This window comes from Poromitra crassiceps, assembly GCF_964638095.1.
Source record: "Poromitra crassiceps genome assembly, chromosome: 12".
Classification (NCBI taxonomy): Eukaryota; Metazoa; Chordata; class Actinopteri; order Beryciformes; family Melamphaidae; genus Poromitra; species Poromitra crassiceps.
In genome coordinates, this window is record NC_139632.1 from 6,198,980 (window position 1) to 6,225,433 (window position 26,454).

Consider the following 26,454-nt stretch of genomic DNA (forward strand, 5'->3'; position numbering starts at 1 on the left):
TGCTCTCCCCTCCGCTCTCGTATATAAGGAGCGGGCGCACCGCTCCTCCCGAGGCAGGGCGCACCACTCCCGCCGAGCGCTTACGCACGCAAATGTAGAATATTTGAGGCGACTCCTGGATGTGTTTTAGGCAGACAACATCTGACAGGCCTGAAATGAAGCCAAGGCAGATATGAAAGCAGGCAGTGTCTGTCAAAAGCAGGAAATAATCACCCCCCATCCACCTCAGGGCTCCAGCTGAAAGTCATTAGACTAAACAATGTGCTGCTTCTACTGTTAGTTTGGGGGGGGGGGGGGGGGGGGAATATATCATAATACTTAGGAGAATTACCATAACCATTTGAGAGGATCTCAATTATCTCATGTTTTTGAGTCCTCTCTCTGTTGGAAGATTGCAGCTTGCTCATTGTCAGGGTGTGGATGGGGCTGTGCTGCTGTGGGATATTTTCGAGAAAATTGCTCAGCATTTATGTTCCGGGCTTGATTATAATAGCCAACGGTGATTACCCATCTCTAATCCTATTAGGCTTTTTGTTTGGAGCGCAGGATGAAAAACATTATCTATGAAAGAACATTTCAAAAATCATAAAACTACATCCATATGCGTGCTGAGTTGGCAATTACATGAGGGCATTTTTCTCTTTGAGTGCCTCGTTGGCCCGACAGTTGAAAAACAATGTCACTACAGAAGTTAAACCTCTTCAGTTGAATTTAATGAAAGCAAAATATATGATGCACCAAATTGTATTGTCATTGCTCCAACGATTCCATGTGGAGAATTTCTATAGTGAGCAAGTAAAGCAACTTACAAAAAAGCATTATATGCTATCTAAAACTAAGCTGAAAAGGACTGCACAGAAACAGAAAATCAATATATAAAAAAGCACATATATTATGGTAATCTGCAATATTACAGGCAAAGGTATAAAACGCATACTTACATGAAAACAAAATTAATATGTACATTGTATTCACCATTCTATTACTGAGCAGCTGCAGTGAAGTTGTTTTACAGTTACCAAATTAATGTGATTGCCTCTGTAATCCAAATAGTGAACTACGCCCTATAGAAAAATGTTTTCCTAAAGAAAACAAAAAGAAACCAGATCGTTTTTAAAATAAACCTAACATGATACATTATGATTATTATGTGGATGGAAAATGGTAACTTATATAATGACCAGTTTATATTTACAACAGATGATGCCGTATGTTGTATTCATAACAGAGCATGTTTGATTTACTTAAAAACGGATACAAATTATTAACTGAAAAAGGAGAAGGTCAACCTACATGTAAGACAGAATCCACATGTTATTCCTATGATCCAGAGTCCAGACATGAACAAATATCTCCCACAAGTAGAAACCAGAGAACATGGCTCTAATCTTTGATGTCATCAAGATACAAACCCTGGAGGTGGTCCTCTGACAATTACAAACTGGCTTTGTGGACACATAGAATGCTTGTTATAATCGTTTATAGCCAAATAAGCTTTATTTCATTTCAGTGCTAACCCTGAAGATAGGCCCCTATCTCCATAAAATCATGTCTCCATCATCAAGCCTGTCTTCTATTCAGTGTCAAGCAGCTCCAGGAGTTACCTCTTGATGACATCCGGAAGACGTCTGGTCTCTGCAGCTTTGTGCTCTCGGGGACACCGGTTCACAAATCAAGACTTAACTGACCAACAACATGGGAGTAACAGATGTGAATCCAGCTTTAGGGGCGGGGTTTTCCTCTTAATATTCGTCAAAGCGGAAACCTACTTTTTTTTACAGTGCAGTATCCTAACACGACGACGCCCAGCACTCCTATCGCATAGCAATCATCCAAACAGGGACCATGATCTCGGGGAAGCCCTCCTGCCTCTCCACGGCCAGGATCTCCAAGCCGGCCTTGAAGATGATCTTCCGCACGATATCCAGGTGGCGGATGATGCTGCTGTCGATGGGGTCCAGCTTGCAGCCCTGCCGCGCCATATTGTCCTTCATGATGATGACCCCGTTGAGGCGCAGGCTCCTCTTGCAGCGGATCAGGAAGTTCATCAGGTCCTTGTCTGTTAGGTGGCCTGAGTGGGAAGATGGAGAAGAAAGGGATGAGGAAAAAACAACAACAATGCACTGTAGCCAATCAGAAGTGAGATCAATTGATGTCATATTTTGTTTTTTTAAATATTTTATTTAAAAAAATTCTGAACAAGACAACAGGCTCAGAGACAGGAAAACAAAAGAGAAAACAAACAAACAGACAAACAAACAAACAAAAACACATTATCAACATTCAGTGTGACGTCGTGCTACCAGTCACGTAAGGTGCTTATATGCTTATAAGATGTATTGTGCCCAGGATCCCACAGAGACTGTTGCACCGCTGTAGGGAAGTTCAGAGAAGACTCGACGTCATATTTTGTTGATCCACACTACCCCCACTACCCCCCTGACCCCCATCTTTTTCTTATTTCCTTTGATCTCTGAATATTGATATGACCGCTACACTGCATACTTACACTAAGACACATTCCTCATCTGCAGTCTTGCATATAAAAGTGATTCTGATTCTGATTTGGATTCGGATAGGTAATCAACAGGGAGGTCAGAGATCAGGGTCAGGTACAGCACAGCACCATCGGACCCTTGAAAAAAATAAATGTTGATAACTAGTGAGAGAAGGTGACAGGGTTCACTTCAGTGAATGATGACAGTCCAGGACGAGGAGAAAGCTAAACTTGGCAATAAAGGCACTATAGCACCTGAAATAGCCAGCCAGTGAGCACTCCCTCCTTTCAGGAAATGAGACATCAATACTAGTCTGACCTCAAACTAAGACTGGAGTCGGGCAGGGAGCCTGCTGTCTCCAACAAGGACTTGATGTTCACTTGGCAGAAACTCATGTCTGCATTCATCATGTCTGCATTCATCTCTACAAAGTCACCAGTCACAACACTTCCATTTTGGTACTGTATGTATAGTAGTAGGCCTGTCGTGTCATGTGTCTGGCATGAACATGCGCACGCACGCACGCACGCACGCACGCACGCACACACGCACACAAATACCCACACAGGCCATAGGCTGAGGTGTCTTTCATACGTACACGCGACCCACTGCATCCATATGACGTCGTACTTCCTCTTGGGAGGGGTGAAGTCTTGCAGGCTGTAGCAGTAGTAGGTCTCGATGCGGTCGGCGTCGTCGCCCAAGAACTCTTCGTGCGCGTGCAGCAGGAAGTGCTCCATCATGTCCACCATCTCCATCTTCTCCATCACGGGCAGCAGGACACCTTTGGTCACGCGGCCGATCCCAGAACCGCAGTCCAGACCACAACCCGTCCCAGCCTGGGCCTTACCGGGACCCTGTGGGTGCACAAGAATGGGTGCAAAACAGTCACATACAGGAGCTCAACCAAAATTACATTTGGATCAAGTTTGATGAACTGAAAAATGAGTATAAATGTTTACAATACAAATTATATATATATATATATATATATATATATATATATATATATATATATATATATATATATATATATATATATATATATATATATATATATATATATATATATATATATATATATATATACATATATATATATACATACATATATATATATAAAATAATATAAATAATATAAAATAATAATATATATATATATATATATATATATATATATATATATATATATATATATATATATATATATATATATATATATATATATATATATATATATATATATATATATATATATATTTATTTTCTTCTTCTTTAATCTATGTGGCCCAAACCCAAAATGTACATTTCAAAGTCAGTTTGCCTGCTGCATGTTATTACCATATCTGTCATAGAAATGCTTTATTTTCTATGTTACCAGATGTCTGGCCTCTGTACCTCAAAACAAGCGGCCCAACCGGTACCTCAGGGCAAAGCAACTCTGAACTTTAACATGGGAGAACAAAAAAGGCGCCTAAGTTGAATCCTGCTGGTTTCTCTTCCTTTTCATTTGGTATTCTGACCTCACTCCAACCTCTGTGGATGAGAGGGGAGTCAGGGGCCCGGCGTCGGCGGCGTGTGATTCTATGAGAGATGGGGCCCTGAGGAGCTCTACGCTTGTTAGAGGAGAGGCTTCCCGCTTTTTGGTGAATTACTGCCATATTGCTCCGTGCGTATGTACTTCAGTTTAACCTGGAAGTACTCTAAATCTCCCCGCTGCACTTATTTTTAATGGAGTTGTCAGCTTAAAACAGGAGCTGTTTGGAGGAGTTTTTCAGAAGAGGATGATGTGTCGTTTGGGTGTGCAACATTCGTGGAACAGTTTGTTGAAGCGAGTCCTTGCGTATTGTTTGGTAAATCATTCAGGAGACTCGCTTTGAAGTGAGGGGCTTGAACGTGAGGTCCTGCACACCCACCTGCACACAGAGACAACCATCACTCACTACTACATCTACATCCTCATATACTGTCAGTGTGAATGTCCAAACTCAACAGGGACATGTAAGAAAGGAAGTAGGTGGAACAGTGTCTGGAATAACAACATGAACCTTGGATTATGTAGCCTAGTACTGTATAACATTTCAAAAGATCAATTCATCAAGATTGTATGTTGCCATGTATGGATATGAGGATGTAGCCTATTAATGATGGAAAGAAATATTTGGACGGTTAACTGATTTGAATGGGATTAAAACTCTTGGATTTACATGTTATGGAACCTGTGTTCTGAAAATCATGTGTGTTGTAATACAGTGATACTCAACTTGCGGCATGGGGGCCAGATGCGGCCGGCAAAAGGGTGCAGAGTGGCCCCCGGACCATTTTCTCATAATTTCACGTTAGTTTGTGAATTCGAATCGAATTCACAATAAAAACTAAGGTGAAATAAAGTTTGACTGAGCTCCAGCTAAATTGTCAAATACCGCCGTCTGCTCGCTACCCAGGCACTCATGTATCCACAAACGCTACGGATTAGCCTCCTGAAAATCTGTGCAAAGATCGGCGCGGCCACGAAAGTGGCCAACAAAGCAAGTTGAGTATCCCTGTTGTAATATGTCTCTGTAACCTGTCATCGTCTCCATGATGGATAGACGCAGCAGCACTGGAGTCAAGAGACTAGAGAGGTGCCACTCAATGGATTACTGCAGGAGTGAGGGCAGCAGCAGGTAACATGATACCAGTGTTTAGTGCCACGGGCACAGTGTTACTTTTACATTTGGGGCAAGTTGTGTTTAAACAGAAGCAAAGTCACGTCGCTAGCCCCTTAGCTTTCTATATTTGTTTTCATCTTATAATTAGAGCTCCCGTAGAAAAGAGCCTATAAATAACCTGGTCTCTAGGTCAAACACATTGCCCTGGATTAACACTGGGACCCAAGCAACACCACACACAAAAACCCAACACAAAAACCCACACTCTTACACACGCATGCACGCACACGCACGCACGCACACATACACACACACACACACACACACACACACACACACACACACACACACACACACACACACACACACACACACACACACAATGTACACACATACAGTATGATGATGAGAAGGTTTGCAAGTGCCGAGAACGATGAGGGGCTGAAGGCACAGCGTATAGGACGAATCAGCGTGACATCACTGCCACCCAAAAATGCGTAACCCCCGTGGCAGCTAACTAGTATGAGTTGTGCCAAACAAATATATATTTTGACATTCTGAGTGAGAGCAGAAGTAGCTCAAGAGTTTGATGTATAATATAATGCATGCCGTGTTAAAGTTGTGTGAACTGTCACAGTTTTTAAATTGTAAACACCGGTCAGCCGGCTAGAGTCAGACGCTCAAACTCAGGCTCCATAGGGTTCCATTGCCGTTGCCACCCAGTGACGCTGTTTGTTTACCAAAATGCTGCTCGGCTGATACCTCGTATATGAAATGTAGCCTGTTTGGTCGATTATAGTATAGATTATAATTTATGAAACTATAGATTTTTGTTCATGTGAAAACTGCCCATTTGCCCATCAAGTGCTTTATTTATTTTGAGTAGATTAGTACAAGTAAATCTTTTTTTTTTTTTACCATAGTACAAAGTGATAAACAGCTGTTGGCTCAGATTGCTATGTTCGAGTGTGTTTATAGCATTGGCACTGAGGCCGTCCTCGCACACGAGAGAAGACGGAAGTATTTTTATACTATAGGGGTTATAAATTTCTGGTCCAAAATAGATTCTGACATGGATATATGCCTTCTACTGTACATTTGATCTCGGCATAGACAGATACAGTGCACATTGATATACTGATGATGTACAGTAGCCAGCTGCCACAGTAAAATGTCCACACGACAAGGAAACCGGAAATGACACAGGAAGAAGAGTTTTCCAAATGTAACGGTGAGTATCAGAGTCGATTATGTTTGATCCATTTCAAACTTGCCTGCAAGGTAGTAAGTATCTCTATCTCTCTCGGTTAGACTCACCACAAACCTGTTGAGAAACTTTCTGGAGCTCTCCTGATCCACCTGGGAGATGGACAAAAAGTCTCCCATCATGCCCTCCTCGGTGGCTGAGACGTCCTCGTAGAACTGCTGAGCCCGGTAGTAGAACTGTTTCTCGCCCTTGATGTACTCACAGGTGACTGGAAACAGCTTGACTGGTAGGACACAGGGCAGAGACATACGGGACAGAGTCACACACAGAGGGAACAGGTGAACAGGCTGAAGACAGGGCTGGATGTGATGTATTACATGTAATAGTCTGATTTTTAACAAGAACTGAAAAACATGTGCAAAAACCTTGAAGCCCACAGGGCAATGGTCTGGCCATTCAGCCTTATGGCACCATGACCCCTCCCACCAACAACATCCCTCCAGCCACTGCCCCTAGGACCTTCCTATCCCTAGCTATGACCCCTATTCCCTAGCCCCACCCCCTTCCTGACCACACCCCCTCCCACCACACACATCCCCTATCCACTCCCCCTACCCACCCCTCGAATCCCAACTCTCTATGACGTTCCTATCCCGAGTTATGGCCCCTCTTCCTTAGCCTCGCCCCTTTCCTTACCACGACCCCTCCCACTACCTACATCACCCTAGCCACTCCCCTTATCCACCCCTCAAACCCTGACTCTCTATCTAGCCCCGCCCCATCACTAAACACCCATGAGTGAGTGAGTGAGTGAGTCTTGGGGGCGTTTGAAATTGAATGAGTGACAGGTCGTAGCACCAATGAGAGAGTGGTTCGAGAAATGGGCTGCGCCTCCCGTGCCATCACTGATCGCAAAATCGTTACTGATCAGCGAAGGCTGAATCTGCCACTGGCCAATCACTGGCCAAGTGAACGGTTCACTTCCTACACCAGCTGGCTGAGGGGAGTGTCCCAGACCCAGAGAGAGATCTGCAGCATGCAGTAACGTAGTGTATCAGACCCAGAGAGAGCTCTGCAGCATGCAGTAACGTAGTGTCCCAGACCCAGAGAGAGATCTGCAGCATGCAGTAACGTAGTGTATCAGACCCAGAGAGAGCTCTGCAGCATGCAGTAACGTAGTGTCCCAGACCCAGAGAGAGATCTGCAGCATGCAGTAACGTAGTGTCCCAGACCCAGAGAGAGATCTGCAGCATGCAGTAACGTAGTGTCCCAGACCCAGAGAGAGATCTGCAGCATGCAGTAACGTAGTGTCCCAGACCCAGAGAGAGATCTGCAGCATGCAGTAACGTAGTGTATCAGCGCTGAGACGACAGATCACCTAACTTTTGAATGTGGGTTGTTACGTTGCATTGAAAACGCAAATATCATTGACATTGACAAATATGTTTTCAAGGTCATTTCATTTGGTTGTGTGTTTATTGACACAAACATCCCAAAACAAACTGAAGGGTGTATTTTGGTTGTAGATGATAGTGCTATTCAAAATTAGATTTCAATTTAGATTCTTACACACTACAGACACAGAGTGATCCAAAAGTTACAGTAATCTGATTACATTTTGGGTAATTAAAACTATACATTCATGATTAAAATGTTCAGCATCTACTCAGCAATCTGTAACAGATTAAAGTTTTGAATGTAACCTTTCAAACCCCCGGGTGGACAAAGTAGAACAGGACACTGGACTGCGATCTATGAGCTTAGGTTAAGTCTTGACAATCTCTTAGGAAATGTAGAATGATAATTGCATGACTTACAAGACTAAATCAAGAAGTGTTTGGCTGGTCAAAAGCTGTGCTCAGCTGTTATATGATCAGGCGACTGCTGTGCATTCACCACCGTGTTTAAGTTACCAATTAGAAGGAGGTTAAGACTAGTGAGAAGCTCATAGGATTATACTCTCATGCAGCCAAATCCATATTTTGGATCATGCTTTACATTCTTGTGAATGTGTTGTAGGCTATTATCGGCTCTAGAACTGTCTGTCTTAAACGTTCACTGCCTCCATTTTGTCTGTGGTGAAATAAAATCCTGTAGAATGGATGCACATTTCCAAAGGCTTAAATGACACGTTCCTGGTGTGTGTGTGTGTGTGTGTGTGTGTGTGTGTGTGTCAAAGGAGAATGCTTGTTGTCTCATCAAGGTTGTTCAGCAGCAGCAGTACATGACACCATGACGAAGGACACCAAGGGAAGGGATTCAGTTCCAACTGGACGACACATCCTCCATGCTAGAACCTGCTCATTGGCCTTGTGGTTTGAGTGTCCGCCCTGAGACTGAGAGGTTGTGAGTTCGATCCCCAGCCGAGTCACACCAAAGACTATAAAAATGGGACCCATTTGCCTCCCTGCTTGGCACTCAGCATCAAAGGGTTGGAATTGGGGGGTTAGATCACCATAATATGATTCCCGAGCGCGGCACTGCTGCCGCTCACCGCTCCCCCAGGGAATGGGTCAAATGCAGAGAAGAAATTTTGCACACTCAGGTGTGTGACAATCAGTGGGACTTTACCTTTACCTTTAGGAACAGGCAGATACTGTATACAAGGAGATTTAAACGCTCGGCTCCTGACAATGGTGTCAAAACCAACAATTGGATCATAGTATGTGCCGAGAACTTTCCGGTCGAGTGCCCACTTGGCCATGAACCGTTGGAGAATGTCAAGGCATCGGAGGTTTGGCACGGAGACGGGATCCTGATACGAGATCGGCACTTAGAACAGGCATTTATAGTCATGTGACCTCATAGCTCGGCGTTCAGCAGGAGGGTAAGTTTAGAAACATCAAGCAGGAGCAAAGTCAAGATAGTGTGAGAGGGCAAGACGGGTGTGTTGTCAATACTTTCCTGCCAAACACGTGCCAATCTGTTTGGCATGTCTCTCGACCGTTCACCTTTAAATGACACCAGCTCGTTAGAAGATCTGTGACCACCTATCTGTTTGAATATCACTTCTGTCACGACCACTAGAGTCAGAATTCACTTTTATTGTCATATGCAAGTTATATTTGCCTTACATGGAAAGCCTAAAGCAGGGAGAGCAGCAGCAACCGCCCCCCAGTTACAGAACAGAGCAAGTAACCATGACAACAGAAATGGCATTGTTGAAGTCAGACACAGCCTATATAAGGAGGAGCTTGGGTGGAGGTGGGTTGCAAACGGCTTACAGAGGAAGCCTCAAAAAGGATGAAATGAAGCAACTTTAAATAATACTAACTGAATAGAGGCAAAGTGGAACGTCACTTCCTGCTTCAGCACTGTACCAGAGATTTTCATCCGCCATTTATTTCCCCATAGACATTTTGTAAAATGCTTATAAAATAGTTGTACTTCGTCGAACCAAACGGTTCAGCTAACGCTATAATCGGGAGAGACCATAGAACATTTCACTCTGACCAAAACTAAAAAAAACAACATCGAAAAAATATTCTCTTTAAACCCGCATTTTTTTTAACGTTTTGGTCCCAGTGAAATGTTATGCGATCTCTCCTGTTTCTAAATATATCTGTACCGTTTGGTTTGAACCAGTAAAACTATTTTTATACGCATTTTACGAAATGTGTATGGGAAAATAAATGGTGGATGAAAATCTCTGGTACAGTGCTGAAGCAGGAAGTAGGCGGTCACTTTGCCTCTCTATGCCTCGAAGGAAATCAGCTCAGCCATCAACTGATGTGGGCTGGGGTTTGTGAACTGAGCTCGACTTTGTGGCCTGCTACCTAACGCCATGCTCAATTTGCTCCTTCCAACCAATTGAAATTTATTTGGGGTATATTCATTTATTTCTATACCTTGTAAGGACTTCATCACTGACTAGTTAACCATGTATTAAGACATAAAAAGCATGGTTCAACGCTGTCACTGCTGTCCATAAATAAGCACAAAGCTTTGACGGTCATAAATATCACTCACTGACATGAGTTAGTGCTTTCATACTCGACATGCCCGGCCATTAAAGGGGCACGCTCGTGTCAGGTTAATGGTAAGAAAGTACGCCTTCTTTGAGCCAAAATGGCCCATAGCTCAGGATCTCCTTTCTGCAGCTCGGTGGTGTCCAGTAGTTGCAACAAGGTCAGCATAAGTGTTAAACTCAATGTTGACACCTCAAACAAGCTAACATACTGTCACGATTTAAGAAGACATTTTATGGTGTTGCAGTTCATCAGCTGGCGTATGAAAAACACATTTCCATTTCCTCCTCTACTTTCCAGCATCATGCATGATACTACATCACAGTAACACCAAATGGACAGCGAGCAGAGGGTGGATGTAGTAAAGAAGAAATTCAACCTAAAACACTGTTTGGTAGTGCAAAACAATATTTTCACCTCGACCATTGACCATGATGTCAGGGCAAATATCAGTGTTCCTTGTCATTTTTGGCTTAATGCATCTATTATATATCACTGTAATGCTTTTTTCCCTTTTTTTTCTAATAGGAACAGATACAACATTGGTTGCATTTTATATTTTTCCTTTATCCTTCATTGTCCCGACCCCATCCTCCTCTACTAGGAACCTCCCTACAGAGGAGCCGTGAGCTAGCCTGGGTAAACCCATCCCCCACGTGACCTGCTCTCAGACCTGCTCTCAGTCACTAGGTGACTGGGAACTGAGAGAGCAGGTCACGTGGGGGCTGGGTTTACCTAGGCTAGCCGTGAGCAGCCGCAGTGCAGCGCCCTGCAGGGACCAACTCCAGTTCTTTTTCCAGTGCCTTGCTCAGGGGCACTGACAGGAGTCTTCGCCCTAACGTAGGCTACATGTCTTTGATGGTGGGAGGAAACCAGAGCAACCCGGAAACCCACACAAACACGGGGAGAACATGGGATGGACCAGGGTTTGAACTGGGGACCTTCTTGCTTGTGAGTTCAACAGTGCTAACCACTGAACCACTGAGTTTAATGTTAACAAGTTTCCAATGCCAGTCAGTCTGCTTGTTAAACTTCTGGACATTCGGTGCCTTTGCTCAGTAACACACTTCTGTAGCATTGGGCACTGTTCATACTACTGTCCATACATGTTTATGGGGTTGCATCTGTTATTTAATACAGTCATATCAAAAACAAACAATCAATGCTGACATCATTAGATTTTGGGGATATTCATCATGCATGGACAATCTCAGCCATACATACACCACTAATTTAGATGTATGTCCCCATACAGCATTTGGGGTGGGTGTCTCTGCAACATGAGTCAATGGTGTTTGGAAATACGTCATTTTAAAGGTCAAGGCTAAAGGTCATTTGGCTTGTTAAAAACCAAAGTACAACAAACACACACACACACACACACACACACACACACACACACACACAGACACACACACACACACACACACACACACACACACACACACACACACACACACACACACACACACACACACCCACACACAGTGAAACATTCTGTTCTAGTGACTGTGTGCTGATGTAACACCCAACCACTGCTCCTCCTAACCATTCCCTTAACTGAAAAGTTCATTCCTTCGTGGGACATGAGTGGGTGTTGTTGACTTTTTGAATGTAGAACCATGTGAAGCTGGAGCTCTCTCTGGCCCTTCTCCTTACCCACGGGAATCTGCTCCATCAGGTAGAGGTAGCTGGCAAAGAAGTCATTCTTCAGCGAATGCATCAGATGGAAGGACATGCTGTGGCGACACATGGTGTCGTCCGTCCTCTTCCAGGCGTCCCTGAACTTCGCCTGGTACGTTGTTCCCTTGTACTCGATGTTGGGCGACGAGCTACAACTGTCATCTTCAAGTTCAAGGGAAACCTCCATGTTGCCTGGTGATGGCCTGTGCACCTCAGAGCAGTGATGTTATCCAGAAAGTGGCCCGAGTGACGGTACAAGAGAGCAACACGGTCGCAGTGTTACAGTGTCCTTGTGGAACACTATTGCTCCAGTTTGTTGCTATATCTGTCTCGCTGAGTAGGAGCTGCCAGCTTCGCCAAAAGTGATCGGCATAGATCCTTTTCACGTGCTCAGGACGTCCCGCCAGATTTACAGATCACCTGCTAGGGACACTGACTGTGGACAAGTGAGCGGAGTGAGGGGGCAGGGTATGGAGGGAGAAAGGGAGAAGAAGCCTTCTCTCTCAGGACCAATGGGCATGCAGAGAGGCAACTGAGCTGTCCGGCCACAAATACCAGCAGCCTCGTCATGAGAGAGTCCATATGTCCGACCTTGCTGTCATATAGTGCGGCCGCTAAAATTAGCAACGTCTTCTCATGTTTGTATACATGAAATGTATCCTTTTCATAGAGGCACACTTGTTCATCAGAAGCCAGAACATTGAGAACTATAAGTTACAACTAGGTGCCATCTTTATCCATGAGTAGCCTCCAGGGGCGGACTGGGATCATAATTCAGGCCGGGCATTAGATACCATGCAGGCCAGGCCAACACACGTGGACACACGAAAGATTGGGGCCGTTTGAAGCAAGGTTTGGTGAATATAATGCTAACGTAATGTTACATGTTATGTTACCTAATTGTTCACTAATATAATTCAACATTGCCTAGATAACTGCAAGTATAATATGAAGATGTAAAAACAAAAGCATCCCTCTGTACAAAAGCGTCACAGCAAACTTAATTTAAGGAAGAGCGCAGTGTCCTGTCTTGTCTCGTCTGAGGTTAAATGCAAATACAAAAAAATCAAACTGCTTCATCTCCACTTTAAACTGTATTGTGCAGTCCTACTGATAATCCCATAAAGCACATTAATGTGAAAGCAATAAGCATATAGCCTACACATGTTTCACTTTATGCTCTGAAATTGTAGCCTACCTGAAGGTTCCTGGTTCTGATTAGTTCAACACCACCTCCAGCTCTGCAGGAGCACCTGCTGCAGTGCTAGTGCTGCTTCTGCCTCCTTCTCCACTTTTGTGAAGAAAACCCCAAAAGCAATCCAACCCATACTTCCAGTTTAGCCACTACTGTTTACATTTGACCAATGGGATTTTTTATATAGCCTAATATATATATATAAATACCGGTAAATAAATAAATAAATAAATACAAATTAGTGTTAATTTAATTTCTCTTGAATATTCTAGAGGCAATACCACTGATATTGTAGCTTAGGCCAAGACACAACTCCTTGTTGGGACTCCAACATGGGACATGAGTGGGTGTTGTTGACTTTTTGAATGTAAAACAATGTGAAGCTGGAGCTCTCTCTGGCCCTTCTCCTTACCCAGGGGAATCTTCTCCATCAGGTAGAGGTAGCTGGCAAAGAAGTCATTCTTCAATGAATACATCATATGGAAGGACATGCTGTGGCGACACATGGTGTCATCCGTCCTCTTCCGGGGGTCCCTGAACTTCGCCTGGTACGTTGTTCCCTTGTACTCGATGTTGGGCGACGAGCTACAACTGTCATCTTCAAGTTCAAGGGAAACCTCCATGTTGCCTGTATGTGGCCTGTGCACCTCAGAGCAGTGATGTTATCCAGAAAGTGGCCCGAGCGACGGTACAAGAGAGCAACACGGTCGCAGTGTTACAGTGTCCGTGTGGAACACTATTGCTCCAGTTTGTTGCTATCTGTCTCGTTGAGTAGGATCTGCCAGCTTCGCTGAAAGTGATCGGCATAGATCCTTTTTACGTGCTCAGGACGTCCCGCCAGATTTACAAATCACCTGCCAGGGACACTGACTGTGGAGGAGTGAGGGGGCAGGGTATGGAGGGAGGAAGGGAGAAGAAACCTTCTCCCTCAGGACCAATGGGCATGCAGAGAGGCAACTGAGCTGTCAGGCCACAATTACCAGCAGCCTCGTCATGAGAGAGTCCATACTGTATGTCCGACCTTGCTGCCATATAGTGCGGCCGCTAAAATTAGCAACGTCTTCTCATGTTTGTATACATCCTTTTCATAGAGGCACACTTGTTCATCAGAAGCCAGAACATTGAGAACTAAGTTACAACTACCGTACACGCCATCTTTATCCATGAGTAGCCTCTCTAGTCTACACATGTCACATGTCAACTGGTCTTTATAGACTTGATAAGCACTCGAGGGCGATTAGCAGCCACTATACTAATTTGGATCCTGGGTTATGATCTGAGGAAGGTCATGGGCAGGTTGTACAGTCCTGGAACCACCTGGAAAGTCCTGGAGAACACCTGGAAAACACCTCATGCCCACACCCCAGGTCGGATTGGGTTGAACATTTGCATGGCGGTGGGTTATGATCCAGGGAAAGTCATGGGCAGGTCAGAAATTCCTTGAACCACCTGTGAAGTCCTTGAAAGTCTGTTAAGATCTGGAGAAGATCATGAGCAGGTTGTAATGGCCTGGAACCACCTGGAAAGTCCTGTAAAGTCTGTTAAGTTCTGGGGAAGGTCATGGGCAGGTTGTAACTGCCTGGAACCACCTGGAAAGTCCTGGAAACTTCCTGGAAGCCACCGCATGCCCACACCCCATGTCGGATTGGGCTGGAAATGTGCATGGTGGTGTTTTATGATCTAGGGAAGGTCAGGGGCAGGTTGTAAAGTCCTGGAACCACCTGGAAAGTCCTGGAAACCACCTGGACACCAACATTTCCGGTCAGGCAAAAGGTGCACTTTTTTTTTTTTTTGCCTATTTATCCCAGGCAACGCTGAATAGAATAAGCATTTAAATTACAGGGGACTTTTCCTTTCCCTTTTTGCCAAAAGTAAAAGCTTCAAAACTTTGCTCAAGCATTCCAGTTCTGTTGTCTCTGCACTTCTAGGTCATACCTGCTATGTTTGTCACTGATTAACCTCTTTGGGTTAGAAAATCTACCTGTTTGTCATTTGACCTCATGATATTGCCAGAGAGTTAATCGGTTTGTTTGACTAGATGTTAGTTTGTATAGTTTAGTTTATATGACTAGCTGTTTAGTTGAGTTTATTAGGACTAGTAGTTACCATACTTTAGATCAAGAAAAATAGGTTTGATCACATGCAACTATTCAGCCCGTTCTCACTCCGAGCTCGTACCAGAGCCCCGCTTTGTCATGGACCTTGTGCGTGTGTGCTGATGTAACACTCAACCACTGCTCCTAACCATTCCCTTCACTCAAAAGCTCATTCCTTCATGGGACATGAGTGGGTGTTGTTGACTTTTTGAATGTAAAACCATGTGAAGCTGGAGCTCTCTCTGGCCCTTCTCCTTACCCAGGGGAATCTTCTCCATCAGGTAGAGGTAGCTGGCAAAGAAGTCATTCTTCAACGAATACATCATATGGAAGGACGTGCTGTGGCGACACATGGTGTCATCCGTCCTATTCCAGCCGTCCCTGAACTTCGCCTGGTACGTTATTCCCTTGTACTCGATGTTGGGCGACGAGCTACAACTGTCATCTTCAAGTTCAAGGGAAACCTCCATGTTGCCTGGTGATGGCCTGTGCACCTCAGAGCAGTGATGTTATCTAGAAAGTGGCCCGAACGACGGTACAAGAGAGCAACACGGTCGCAGTGTTACAGTGTCCGTGTGGAACACTATTGCTCCGGTTTGTTGCTATACCTGTCTCGCTGAGTAGGATCTGCCAGCTTCGCTGAAAGTGATCGGCATAGATCCTTTTCACGTGCTCAGGACGTCCCGCCAGATTTACAAATCACCTGCCAGGGACACTGACTGTGGAGGAGTGAGGGGGCAGGGTATGGAGGGAGAAAGGGAGAAGAAGCCTTCTCCCTCAGGACCAATGGGCATGCAGAGAGGCAACTGAGCTGTCAGGCCACAAATACCAGCAGCAGAGTCATGAGAGAGTCCATATGTCCGCCCTTGCTGTCATATAGTACGCCACCTAAAATTAGCAACGTCTTCTCATGTTTGTATCAGGGGCGTTTCTACGGGTGGGCCTGGGTAGGCACAGGCCCACCCACTTCTTGCCCTGGCCTACCCAAAGAAATAAAAAAGATAAAATAAAAATGAATTGTTTGTTTTCTAGAGGCAAACTTGCTGCTGCCTTGGTAGCTAATGGTTTTGTAGCTTAAAAACACAGGGCACATCATCTCCAGAGTCTAATGCACGACGACTTCATGACATCTAGAAATTTTGCACGCTTCGCGTGCAAAATTTCATCGTGCAATTGCCCCACCAATTTTATCCAGGCCTACCCAATTTTATCCAGGCCCACCCATAATTGAATTTCTGCCTACGCCCCTGGTTTGTATACATGAACTGTATCCTTTTCATAGAGGCACACTTGTTCATCAGAAGCCAGAACATTGAGAACTAAGTTACAACTAGGTGCCATCTTTATCCATGAGTAGCCTCTCTAGTCTACACATGCTCAAACTGAACATGTACATTTTCCCTGTATATTTACAGTGTAGAATGAAAGCATTTGGGCTCAAGTGGTCTTTATAGACTTGATAAGCACTCAAGGTTAGCGATTAGCAGCCACTGTACTCATGTGGATCCTGGGTTATGGTTGTACAGTCCTGGAACCATCTGGAAAGTCCTGGAAACCTCCTGGAAGCCACCTCATGCCCACACCCCAGGTCGGATTGGGCTGGAAATGTGCATGGTGGTGTTTTATGATCTGGGGAAGGTCAGGGGCAGGTTGTAAAGTCCTGGAACCACCTGGAAAGTCCTGGGAACCACCTGGAGACCAACATTTCCGGTCAGGCAAAAGGTGCACTTTTTTATTTTTTTTGCCTATTTATCCCAGGCAACGCTGAATAGAATAAGCATCTAAATTACAGGGGACTTTTCCTTTCCCTTTTTGCCAAAAGTAAAAGCTTCAAACTTTGGTCAAGCATTCCAGTTCTGTCGTCTCTGCGCTTCTAGGTCATACCTGCTATGTTTGTCACTGACTAACCTCTTTGGGTTAGAAAATCTACCCGTTTGTCATTTGACCTCACGATATTGCCAGAGAGTTAATCGGTTTGTTTGACTAGATGTTAGTTTGTATAGTTTAGTTTATAGGACTAGCTGTTTAGTTTAGTTCATTAGAACTAGCTGTTAGTAGTTACCATACTTTAGATCAAGAAAATAGGTTTGATCACATGCAACTATTCTATTTTATGGAACGCACCACGGGCGGACTGTTAAAAAGCACTCTGCACCTCTGGGTTCAGGCAAAGGTCAAGTACACCGTCTATAGCTCATCGTCCAGAACAAGTTGGGAAGAGGGGACCCTCTCTCCCCCTGGGTTTGGGTTAGGGGTTTGCAGCTTGGGGTTTGAAGACGCCTGGGCCTCCCCTGGAGACCCTAACCATAAGCCCACCACCATATCCAGACCCTAACCCTAAGACCACCTATATACCCAATGCCTAACCCTAACCCTAAGACCATACCCAATGCCTAACCCTAACCATAAAGACCACCTACCCAATGCAGTTAACATTTAATAAATAACAAGATCAACATTTTTGACCCCAACACAAATAATATTCTGATGTATCCCTGACAAGCCAGACTAAATTTAGAGTGGTGACATCAGCTGTCACTAAGAGGACTGGCTGGTGTTGCTGAGACAAGCAGATACGTTACTTTCTGGAGTGCAGAGTTAGCATGTTACCGTTGCCCCTATCGATCATTTGTTCATCTCTTACGGACCGATTTAACTCTTTCCTCAGTAACAGTGGAGCTCAAATGTCAAGTTGAAGTTGATCAGATCATTTCCAAAATTCATGTGAATTTTTTTTGTTGTGACCTAATGCAAAACCAAAAGCGGACATAAACAAATAATTTTGCTACAATCCCTATGCTGCCAACAAAGCCTATGAAGGTTTTCTCAGATTGTTTCCATGGCCATTGCAAATTCATTTTTCTTCTCACTTTAGGTACTTGACAGACAATCAGACATGCATTAGCTACTGAACTAACTTGACAGTGATTTTGACTAGATTCATTGTAGATTCATAAATGAAATAAATATTTGTGACAGGATGGAAGATTGTTCATTCTCTTCAGTGCAAATATTAACAGAATTAAATGAAATGTCGAAATTTGTTCTAAGATATTCAACCAATCCTCTCGTATAACCACTTTATTAGAGTTTTAACCAATTTGAAATTTGAGGGAAATCCACATGCTGAGCTGGTTTGAATCTGGTACTTTAAAGTAGGGATAGTCAAGAGGAAATTCAACCCAACACCAGGTTACATAACATGCAGAGTAATGTGTGAAATCTTACCCCAACTTCACATATTTTCTTCACGACTGAAGTTCATGTTCAATGTTACCTAACCCTGACTCAACCTTGTGGCCTTTGTGACTTCCTGCAGCCTGGACATCCATCATCTGTAGCACCATTCCATTCTAAAAGAGGCAGAACGAGTGATGAAATACTTTTAACTAAAGTGCTTTACACTTATAGCAGATCATAGTTTTTGTTTTTTTTTACATTTTATTGATAAATCCCAAGGATGATTTTTACATTTTGCCAATTTGTTAAGACTGCATTTTCCTTTCACTAGTGGAATATCCGTCCATGCAGAATGGCGATGACCGTTGGAGGCCATTCATCTGTGCAGTTTCCCCCTGCTGCCCCAGTCGCTTCTCCACCCTCTGCCGATCTGGGGAGAGCCGTAGACTAGCACCATGCTTCCTCCGACACATGTGCTTCTTTTCACGTGACAGCGGGGAGCTTCACCGGCAGGACGTAGCACGTGGAGGATCACGCTATTCCCAACAGTTTCCTTCCGCCCTGACCGACCTGAGGAGGTGCTAGTGCAGCGACCAGGACACATACCCTCAATCCGGCTTCCCACCCGCCGACACAGCCAATCGTGCCTCTACATGGCATGAGCAAGCCGGAGGTAACACGGGGCGCAAACCTACGACCCTCGTGTTGGTAGGCAGGGAATCTACCACTACACTACCTGGACGCCCCTATTCCTTTATTCTTTATGGAGCATTCATTTATGATAATTAAGCAGCTTATGCTCTTTTGGTAATATTGATTCTGTTAGGTGGGAGACAATAAAATTGAGTAAGTGGGCTCTCTGTCTGTCTTTCTGTCTGTCTGTCTGTCTGTCTGTCTGTCTGCGATTTCTTCTTCTTTGGTGTTTCATGGCAGTTGGCATCCTTTATGTTGGATTACCACCTCCTTCTGGATTTATCCATCCACTGTTTCCTTAAACTCTGTCCTGCTACTCTTAGGTCTCTTCTTCTTCCTCTTCTGTCTGCGATTTTGGTCCCACTTTGGTCAGTAATGATGTCACTGATGACGTCACAATGTCTATGACATCATCATCAGTGATGTCACTCGAGCACTCGATGAGGTCATCAGTGATGGTCACTCGAGCAATTGTGATGTCACTGATTATGTCACAATGTCTATGACATGAAGTTGAGCAATTGTGCGCTGCGCATGCCAATAGAGCAGGCGAGGCCATGCAGTAGCCGAGCTGCCGGCTGCGTATGCAACCCCGCGTAGCGGGCGAGCTGTAGGGCGGATGAGGCCGCGCAGCGGGCGAGGCCGCGCCGCGGGTGTTCGGGGCCGAAACCCAAGTATAATTCACGCATCTAGAACTAGGCATCTCACGCACTTGATTCGCCGAGCTGCAGGACAATGTCATCATCACTGATGACATCACTAGGGCAATTAATGACATCACTGATTACATCATCACTGGAACTTTTTGTGTGTGTGCATGTGTCTGTCTCTTGCGTGTGTGCGTGTGCGTGTGTGAACTTAGACAGAGCCATAGCTCCCTTTTATATACAAAAATAATATAATAATGTTATTTGTTTATTTTTGATAGCCTAAAAATAAACTGTCCTTGTTATATTTAAGGGAATGATAAAGCTATTCTCCCTCACATGGTCAAACGTTAGGCTATATTTGACCTTGTGCACTCTCACTTAAATAGCTTATTTGCAATTGTAAGTTTAGGAGTCTACAAGATGACATGAGTAAACATTTCACAATTTACATCATCTGCTGCTGCTGCTGCATAGCGTCAAAGAAGGTCTGGTTCCAAGGAAGCTGCAACTCCGCCTGAGATTGAACACAGATGAAAGCCGACACGAAATTAAAACCATCCAGAGAGCACAGTCAGCAACACACAGTACAAATCTCGGTAGGATACAGCAGCAGCGATTAGACCTACTAGAAAAGAAAACCCAATTCAATTTCTTCTCCTTTTTCTAATCGAATCTTGGCCTCCGCGACCACAGATGGCGACAGTCTGCCTCTGGATGCTCTGCTCTGCTCTCTGCTCTCTGCTCCTGCTCCTGCTCGCTCATCCGCTTGTCGCCTCCCTGGCAACAAGAGACATCAAAAAAATAAAACAAACCCACTGCCAGCAGCGTTTTCGAGAGGAAGACAATCCAATGTGCGCTTTCCTTCACGTCTAAACATGGAGAAATTGCAGGCAGAAGATGCACGCTATCTGAAAAGGTGATGACGTCTCGCTTAAAAAAAGATGTCGATTTATAGGGGGTTCCTTTGCCTTTCCGACATGCTGCCACTCCGAACGTTAACTTCCATCATTCGGACTGGCGGTCGTTCACCTTAGAAGCCGCAATGCCGACCTTAGGTTTAGGCGTGGGGGTGGGAGAGGTTAGGTTTTGGGTTAGGGTCTGGGGGAGGTTAGGTTTAGGCATAGGGGGAGGTTAGGTTTGGCGTGGGGGTTGGGAGAGGTTAGTGAAAAACGGGGAATATAGACCCCCTTTCGGAGTGCCGATATTTCGGAGTGGCAGAACGTCGGAGTGGCAGCACGTCGGAGTGGCAGCATGTAACCGATTTATAGCAGGTCTGTTAGCTAACGTTAGCTGCCAGGATGCTGCTCCGTCCAAGACAGCAGGGCAGGGCATTTAAATGAATGGCCAGTGGGCTCGCTGGCGCTGCTCATAATACAATACAATAAATGTCGTCTTATTGTTGTCTGAATAATTTCCTTGGTTACAGCTAAAAGCAGCTAAGGCTAACGTTAAAAATGTAGTGTATGTATTTTTAGTTTATGCACTGTCAACCACAGGAAAGTGAAGGGGGGGAGTCTGGATGTCCACCCGACTGAGAAAGCGCTCGTCGTTCAGTATGAAGTGGAGGCGACTATCCTGGGAGAGCTGGGAGAGCCCATGGTGGGAGAGCGCAAGGAGTGCCACAAAGTGTGAGTACAGACAACACGAACACTAGCTACACACATGACTAGTAACACTATTCAGTGTGAATTTCGTCAGAATCAGAAATACTATAAGATAAATATAACCACAAGAGTCATAAGAAGATAGAAATAAGAAAATGTAATGTAAATATATATATATATATAGCAGGAGTAAGGAAATCCAGCGCACACCAGGTTGTCAGAATAGACTTCTTTTATTTAAGTTGCATAAATATGGCTATTGCTATATATGCTATTTCTGCTGTTCCTGCTCCAGCTGCACCCGGGACTAGCAGCACAGCTGTGCACAGGGCACTACTTTCTTATATATATATATATATATATATATATAATATATATATGTGTGTGTGTGTGTGTGTGTGTGTGTGTGTGTGTGTGTGTGTGTGTGTGTGTGTGTGTGTGTGTGTGTGTGTGTGTAAAATTATGTATAGTCATTATAGGCTACTACCGTTACAACATATAACAACAATAATATAGAAATAAGAAATGTAAATGATGAAAGTGTAAAAAATAAAGTGCATCATTTTGGCTGGATGACATGTCGTTTGGGTTGGCTGAGTGTGATGAGGAGGAGTAGGAGGAAATCAACCTGGGCATTTCACTCCTGTCTTGTCCCCCCTTTGTTTTTGAATTATTGCACCAAATTATTACGGAAATCAGTATTGCTATATTGCTATACGTTATATCTTATGGGGTTATATAAGCTGCTGACAAGGGTGAAATATTGCACATATTAAAATGATAAATGATAAATGATTGTGTTATTAAGTAAAATAAGTCCAAGTTCCAATCTATAGGACGAATCAGCGTGACGTCACTTTGCCACCCAGAAATGCGTAACCCCGCGCAGTTAATAGTAGGCTATGAGTTGTGCCAAACAAAAGTTAATATCTCAAAAACTATACATCAAATCACTTATATTTTGACATTCTGAGTGAGAGCAGAATTAGCTCAAGAGTTTGATGTATAATATATGCATGTTGTGTTAAAGTTGTGTGAACTGTCGCAGTTTTTAAAAATGTAAACAGTCAAGCCGGCTAGAGCAGACACTCACGCCTCGCGCCACTTGGGCTCCATAGGGTTCCATTGCTGTTGCCACCCAGTGACGCGGTTTGTTTACCAAAATGCTGCTGGGCTGATCCCTCGTATAGAGAGTGTGATACTCTGATCCCTCATATAGAGTGTGATACTCTGAGGTAGGAGTTGAAAAGTTTGATGGCCACAGGCAGGAATCACTTCCTGTGGCCCTCTGCGGTGCATCTTGGTGGAAACGAGTCTTCCTGAATGTTCTCCTGTGCTTGACCAGTGCTTCAGACTCTTGACCAGTGCTTCAGACTCTTGACCAGTGCTTCAGAGTCTTGACCAGTGCTTCAGACTCTTGACCAGTGCTTCAGACTCTTGACCAGTGCAGCAGACTCTTGACCAGTGCTTCAGAGTCTTGACCAGTGCTTCAGACTCTTGACCAGTGCTTCAGACTCTTGACCAGTGCAGCAGACTCTTGACCAGTGCAGCAGACTCTTGACCAGTGCTTCAGACTCTTGACCAGTGCAGCAGACTCTTGACCAGTGCAGCAGACTCTTGACCAGTGCAGCAGACTCTTGACCAGTGCTTCAGACTCTTGACCAGTGCAGCAGACTCTTGACCAGTGCTTCAGACTCTTGACCAGTGCTTCAGACTCTTGACCAGTGCTTCAGACTCTTGACCAGTGCGGCAGAGTCTTGACCAGTGCTTCAGACTCTTGACCAGTGCAGCAGACTCTTGACCAGTGCAGCAGAGTCTTGACCAGTGCAGCAGACTCTTGACCAGTGCTTCAGACTCTTGACCAGTGCTTCAGACTCTTGACCAGTGCAGCAGACTCTTGACCAGTGCAGCAGACTCTTGACCAGTGCTTCAGACTCTTGACCAGTGCAGCAGACTCTTGACCAGTGCAGCAGACTCTTGACCAGTGCAGCAGACTCTTGACCAGTGCAGCAGACTCTTGACCAGTGCTTCAGACTCTTGACCAGTGCAGCAGACTCTTGACCAGTGCTTCAGACTCTTGACCAGTGCTTCAGACTCTTGACCAGTGCTTCAGACTCTTGACCAGTGCGGCAGAGTCTTGACCAGTGCTTCAGACTCTTGACCAGTGCTTCAGACTCTTGACCAGTGCAGCAGACTCTTGACCAGTGCTTCAGACTCTTGACCAGTGCTTCAGACTCTTGACCAGTGCGGCAGAGTCTTGACCAGTGCTTCAGACTCTTGACCAGTGCTTCAGACTCTTGACCAGTGCTTCAGACTCTTAACCAGTGCTTCAGACTCTTGACCAGTGCTTCAGACTCTTGACCAGTGCAGCAGACTCTTGACCAGTGCTTCAGACTCTTGACCAGTGCGGCAGACTCTTGACCAGTGCAGCAGACTCTTGACCAGTGCAGCAGACTGTTGGAGTGGTTGGGAGACATTGTTACATAGTCGAGAAAAGCATGAGTATTAAATTAATAAATTAGTATTAAATTCTGATATGCTGACTGCAGAATATCCACAGAACTTGAATGGAGGGAAACAACACTTCCTATCTACCATGGTAAATCTTTGGAACACTTAATATGGCTTCCCTACAATTTTGATAACATATTGATCCCTTGGGGGAAATCCACAGCAGCAGCAATTAACGCACAATGCCAAGAAGTATGTGTCAGACTCAAGACAAGTGCAAGGTGAGGAATAAAGGAAATGGCTACTACAGTCATATACAATGAAGGTAATGTAAGCTACATACCTTGTTATATACAACAATAAAAACAATAGAGACAGTGCAAATAATGCAAATAATAAATGGAAAGATCGGTCTATGGATAATGTAATGTCTCGTGCACCAAATCAACACCAATTTTCATTTGTCGGACTTTCTTTTTAGCTCCAGGGCCTTGATAAGGGTGTGAAGAGCAATGCCCTGCATTTTCTTTCAATAGCAAATGCCCAGGTCAGGCCAGGTGACATTCAACCAACAATCTAATTTAAAATGTAGAGCGCACACTTAATCGTTTTTCAAGACATGCAAAAACAGGACCCAACATTTCTATTCATAAATAAACCAAAAGATATATCCAATAACAGGGGTGTCCAAGCTTTTTTGAATGGGGGCCAGATTAGATCATGTGAAAATGCCGGGGGGCCAGGTGCTTCTCGGGCGGCTGTGGCTCAGGAGGTAGAGCAGGTCGTCCACTAATCAGAAGGTTGGTGGTTCGATCCCCGGCTCCTCCAGTGCACATGTCGAAGTGTCCTTGGGCAAACCGCTGAACCCCAAATTGCTCCCGATGGCTGTGCCAGCACCCTGCATGGCAGCTTGCTACCTTCGGTGTGTGAATGGGTGAATGTAGGCACATTGTAAAGCGCTTTGGATAAAAACGCTATATAAATGCAGTCCATTTACCATTTCTCGCATCATATGGGTTATAAAAAATAAAATAAAAAATCACATACAATTGTACTTTGTTTACCATCTGAAAACGTTAGTTCTGCATGTGCTGTTCCTACCTGGTGCTTCTACAAACTGTATGATAGTGCTGTCATCATTAGGTGAAGGGGGAAAAATGCAAATTGAACTTGCTTGATTAACCAATATAGTATATTTTGAGGGCCACTTAAAATCTGTCCGCCGGCCGCAATTGGCCCCCGGGCCGGACTTTGGACATGCCTGCAATAGGACAATAAGAATGTTTGTCTTTGTAAACAGACAGATTAGCTATACTTCTGGGTATATAGCACCTGTCGTTTAAGCAGCGGTTCATGGTCAAACTTTAAAAGGGTTTAAACCACCTTTAGTATTTTATCACTTTCATTCAACTTTTAGATATCTTTTGTACTTTTTGAGAAATCGCCGTTTAGAGGGATAGTTTGGATTTCTTGACGTGGTACAAAGTACAGAGCCGTGTGTGGCTTAGCCTTTTATATTTGTTTGTTTCCCAACAGTCAGCCACCGCCACATTGGGTTAGATTTGAATGAATGACTGTTTTATCAATTGAAATTCTATAAGCATATTGCTGAGGGTGCTGCCCTAACCTACTACTACTACATGATGTTTCTCTCAAAAACTGTAGGTTTTACATTTCATATCTTTGTACCATTCCCAGCATTCGCCTGAAAAGCTTGAATGCCAACACCGATATAGCGTCCTTGGCTCGGAAGGTAGTGGACGAATGCCGTCTTATTCACCCATCGAAACTAGCCGAGGTGGAACAACTGCTCTTCTATCTGCAAAACCGCAAAAAGACAAATGGTAACGATGAGTTCACCACGACTACATTCATCCAATTAAATGATGAACAACACTTCATGAGACCTGTTTTTAATGCTGAGTCATGCTTGTATTTTGTCTTTCACAGACAAGCAAGAGAAGAGACAGATCTCACCTAGAGAGCTCACACCGTACGCAGGAGTGGAGGTAGGGCTCAGAACAGGGCCGCCGCACCCTATACGCAGAGTACGCAGACTGCGTAGGGCATCATGTGACTGAGGGCTTTTTTTTTTTTTTTTTCTTTTTTTTTTTTGTGCCCTCAGTCAGGCCACTCACTGAACAGCAGGCCAGGCGCCGCCTACTGGTTTACTAGTGGTTTTATTACTTTATTCAGGGTTAAAGTGGGTGCATCTCATTGTAAAATTGGACTCGGCCCAAATTGGGCTTCAAACGGCCCAAATTGGGCTTCAAACGGCCCAAACCTGGCTTCAACTGGCCCAAATCTGGCTTCAAACGGCCCAAATTGGGCTTCAAACGGCCCAAATTTTTCGCCGCCGCCCTTCGGACGCCGGCACGCACGCCGGCCCGTATCGGCCTGGCCTGCTTGGTATCTAATGCCCGGCCTGAATTATGATCCCAGTCCGCCCCTGCTTGCATGTACAGTTTAACAATCGCTTGTTTGCTGACATGTACAGTAATTCTAACAATTGTTTGTTTGCCACATGTAATGTAATGTGAGATACACTAGTATCGTTCATAATTAATGATTTTGCAGT

At 44.5% G+C, this 26,454-nt stretch overlaps 2 protein-coding genes across 2 annotated transcripts in view; one reads left to right on the forward strand and one right to left on the reverse strand.

Moving 5' to 3' along the window:
* Nucleotides 1-1,814: 1,814 nt before the first annotated feature.
* On the reverse strand, nucleotides 1,815-12,194 carry ntmt2 (N-terminal Xaa-Pro-Lys N-methyltransferase; the record flags this gene model as incomplete). The annotated part of the gene is made up of 4 exons (XM_083648328.1): nucleotides 1,815-2,071; nucleotides 3,097-3,355; nucleotides 6,467-6,639; nucleotides 11,984-12,194. The coding sequence occupies 4 exons, from the start codon at nucleotides 12,192-12,194 to the stop codon at nucleotides 1,815-1,817; spliced, it is 900 nt and encodes a 299-aa protein (XP_083504454.1).
* Nucleotides 12,195-20,696: 8,502 nt separating this feature from the next.
* Nucleotides 20,697-26,454, forward strand: part of kifap3a (kinesin-associated protein 3a) — a gene marked incomplete at both ends in the record, with an annotated part of 44,394 nt that continues 38,636 nt past the window's right edge. Inside the window, 4 exons of the mRNA XM_083647608.1 lie at nucleotides 20,697-20,737; nucleotides 21,318-21,449; nucleotides 25,575-25,720; nucleotides 25,827-25,885. Coding sequence (XP_083503734.1) covers nucleotides 20,697-20,737; nucleotides 21,318-21,449; nucleotides 25,575-25,720; nucleotides 25,827-25,885 — 378 coding nt within the window. The remainder of the gene's footprint in view (nucleotides 20,738-21,317; nucleotides 21,450-25,574; nucleotides 25,721-25,826; nucleotides 25,886-26,454) is intronic.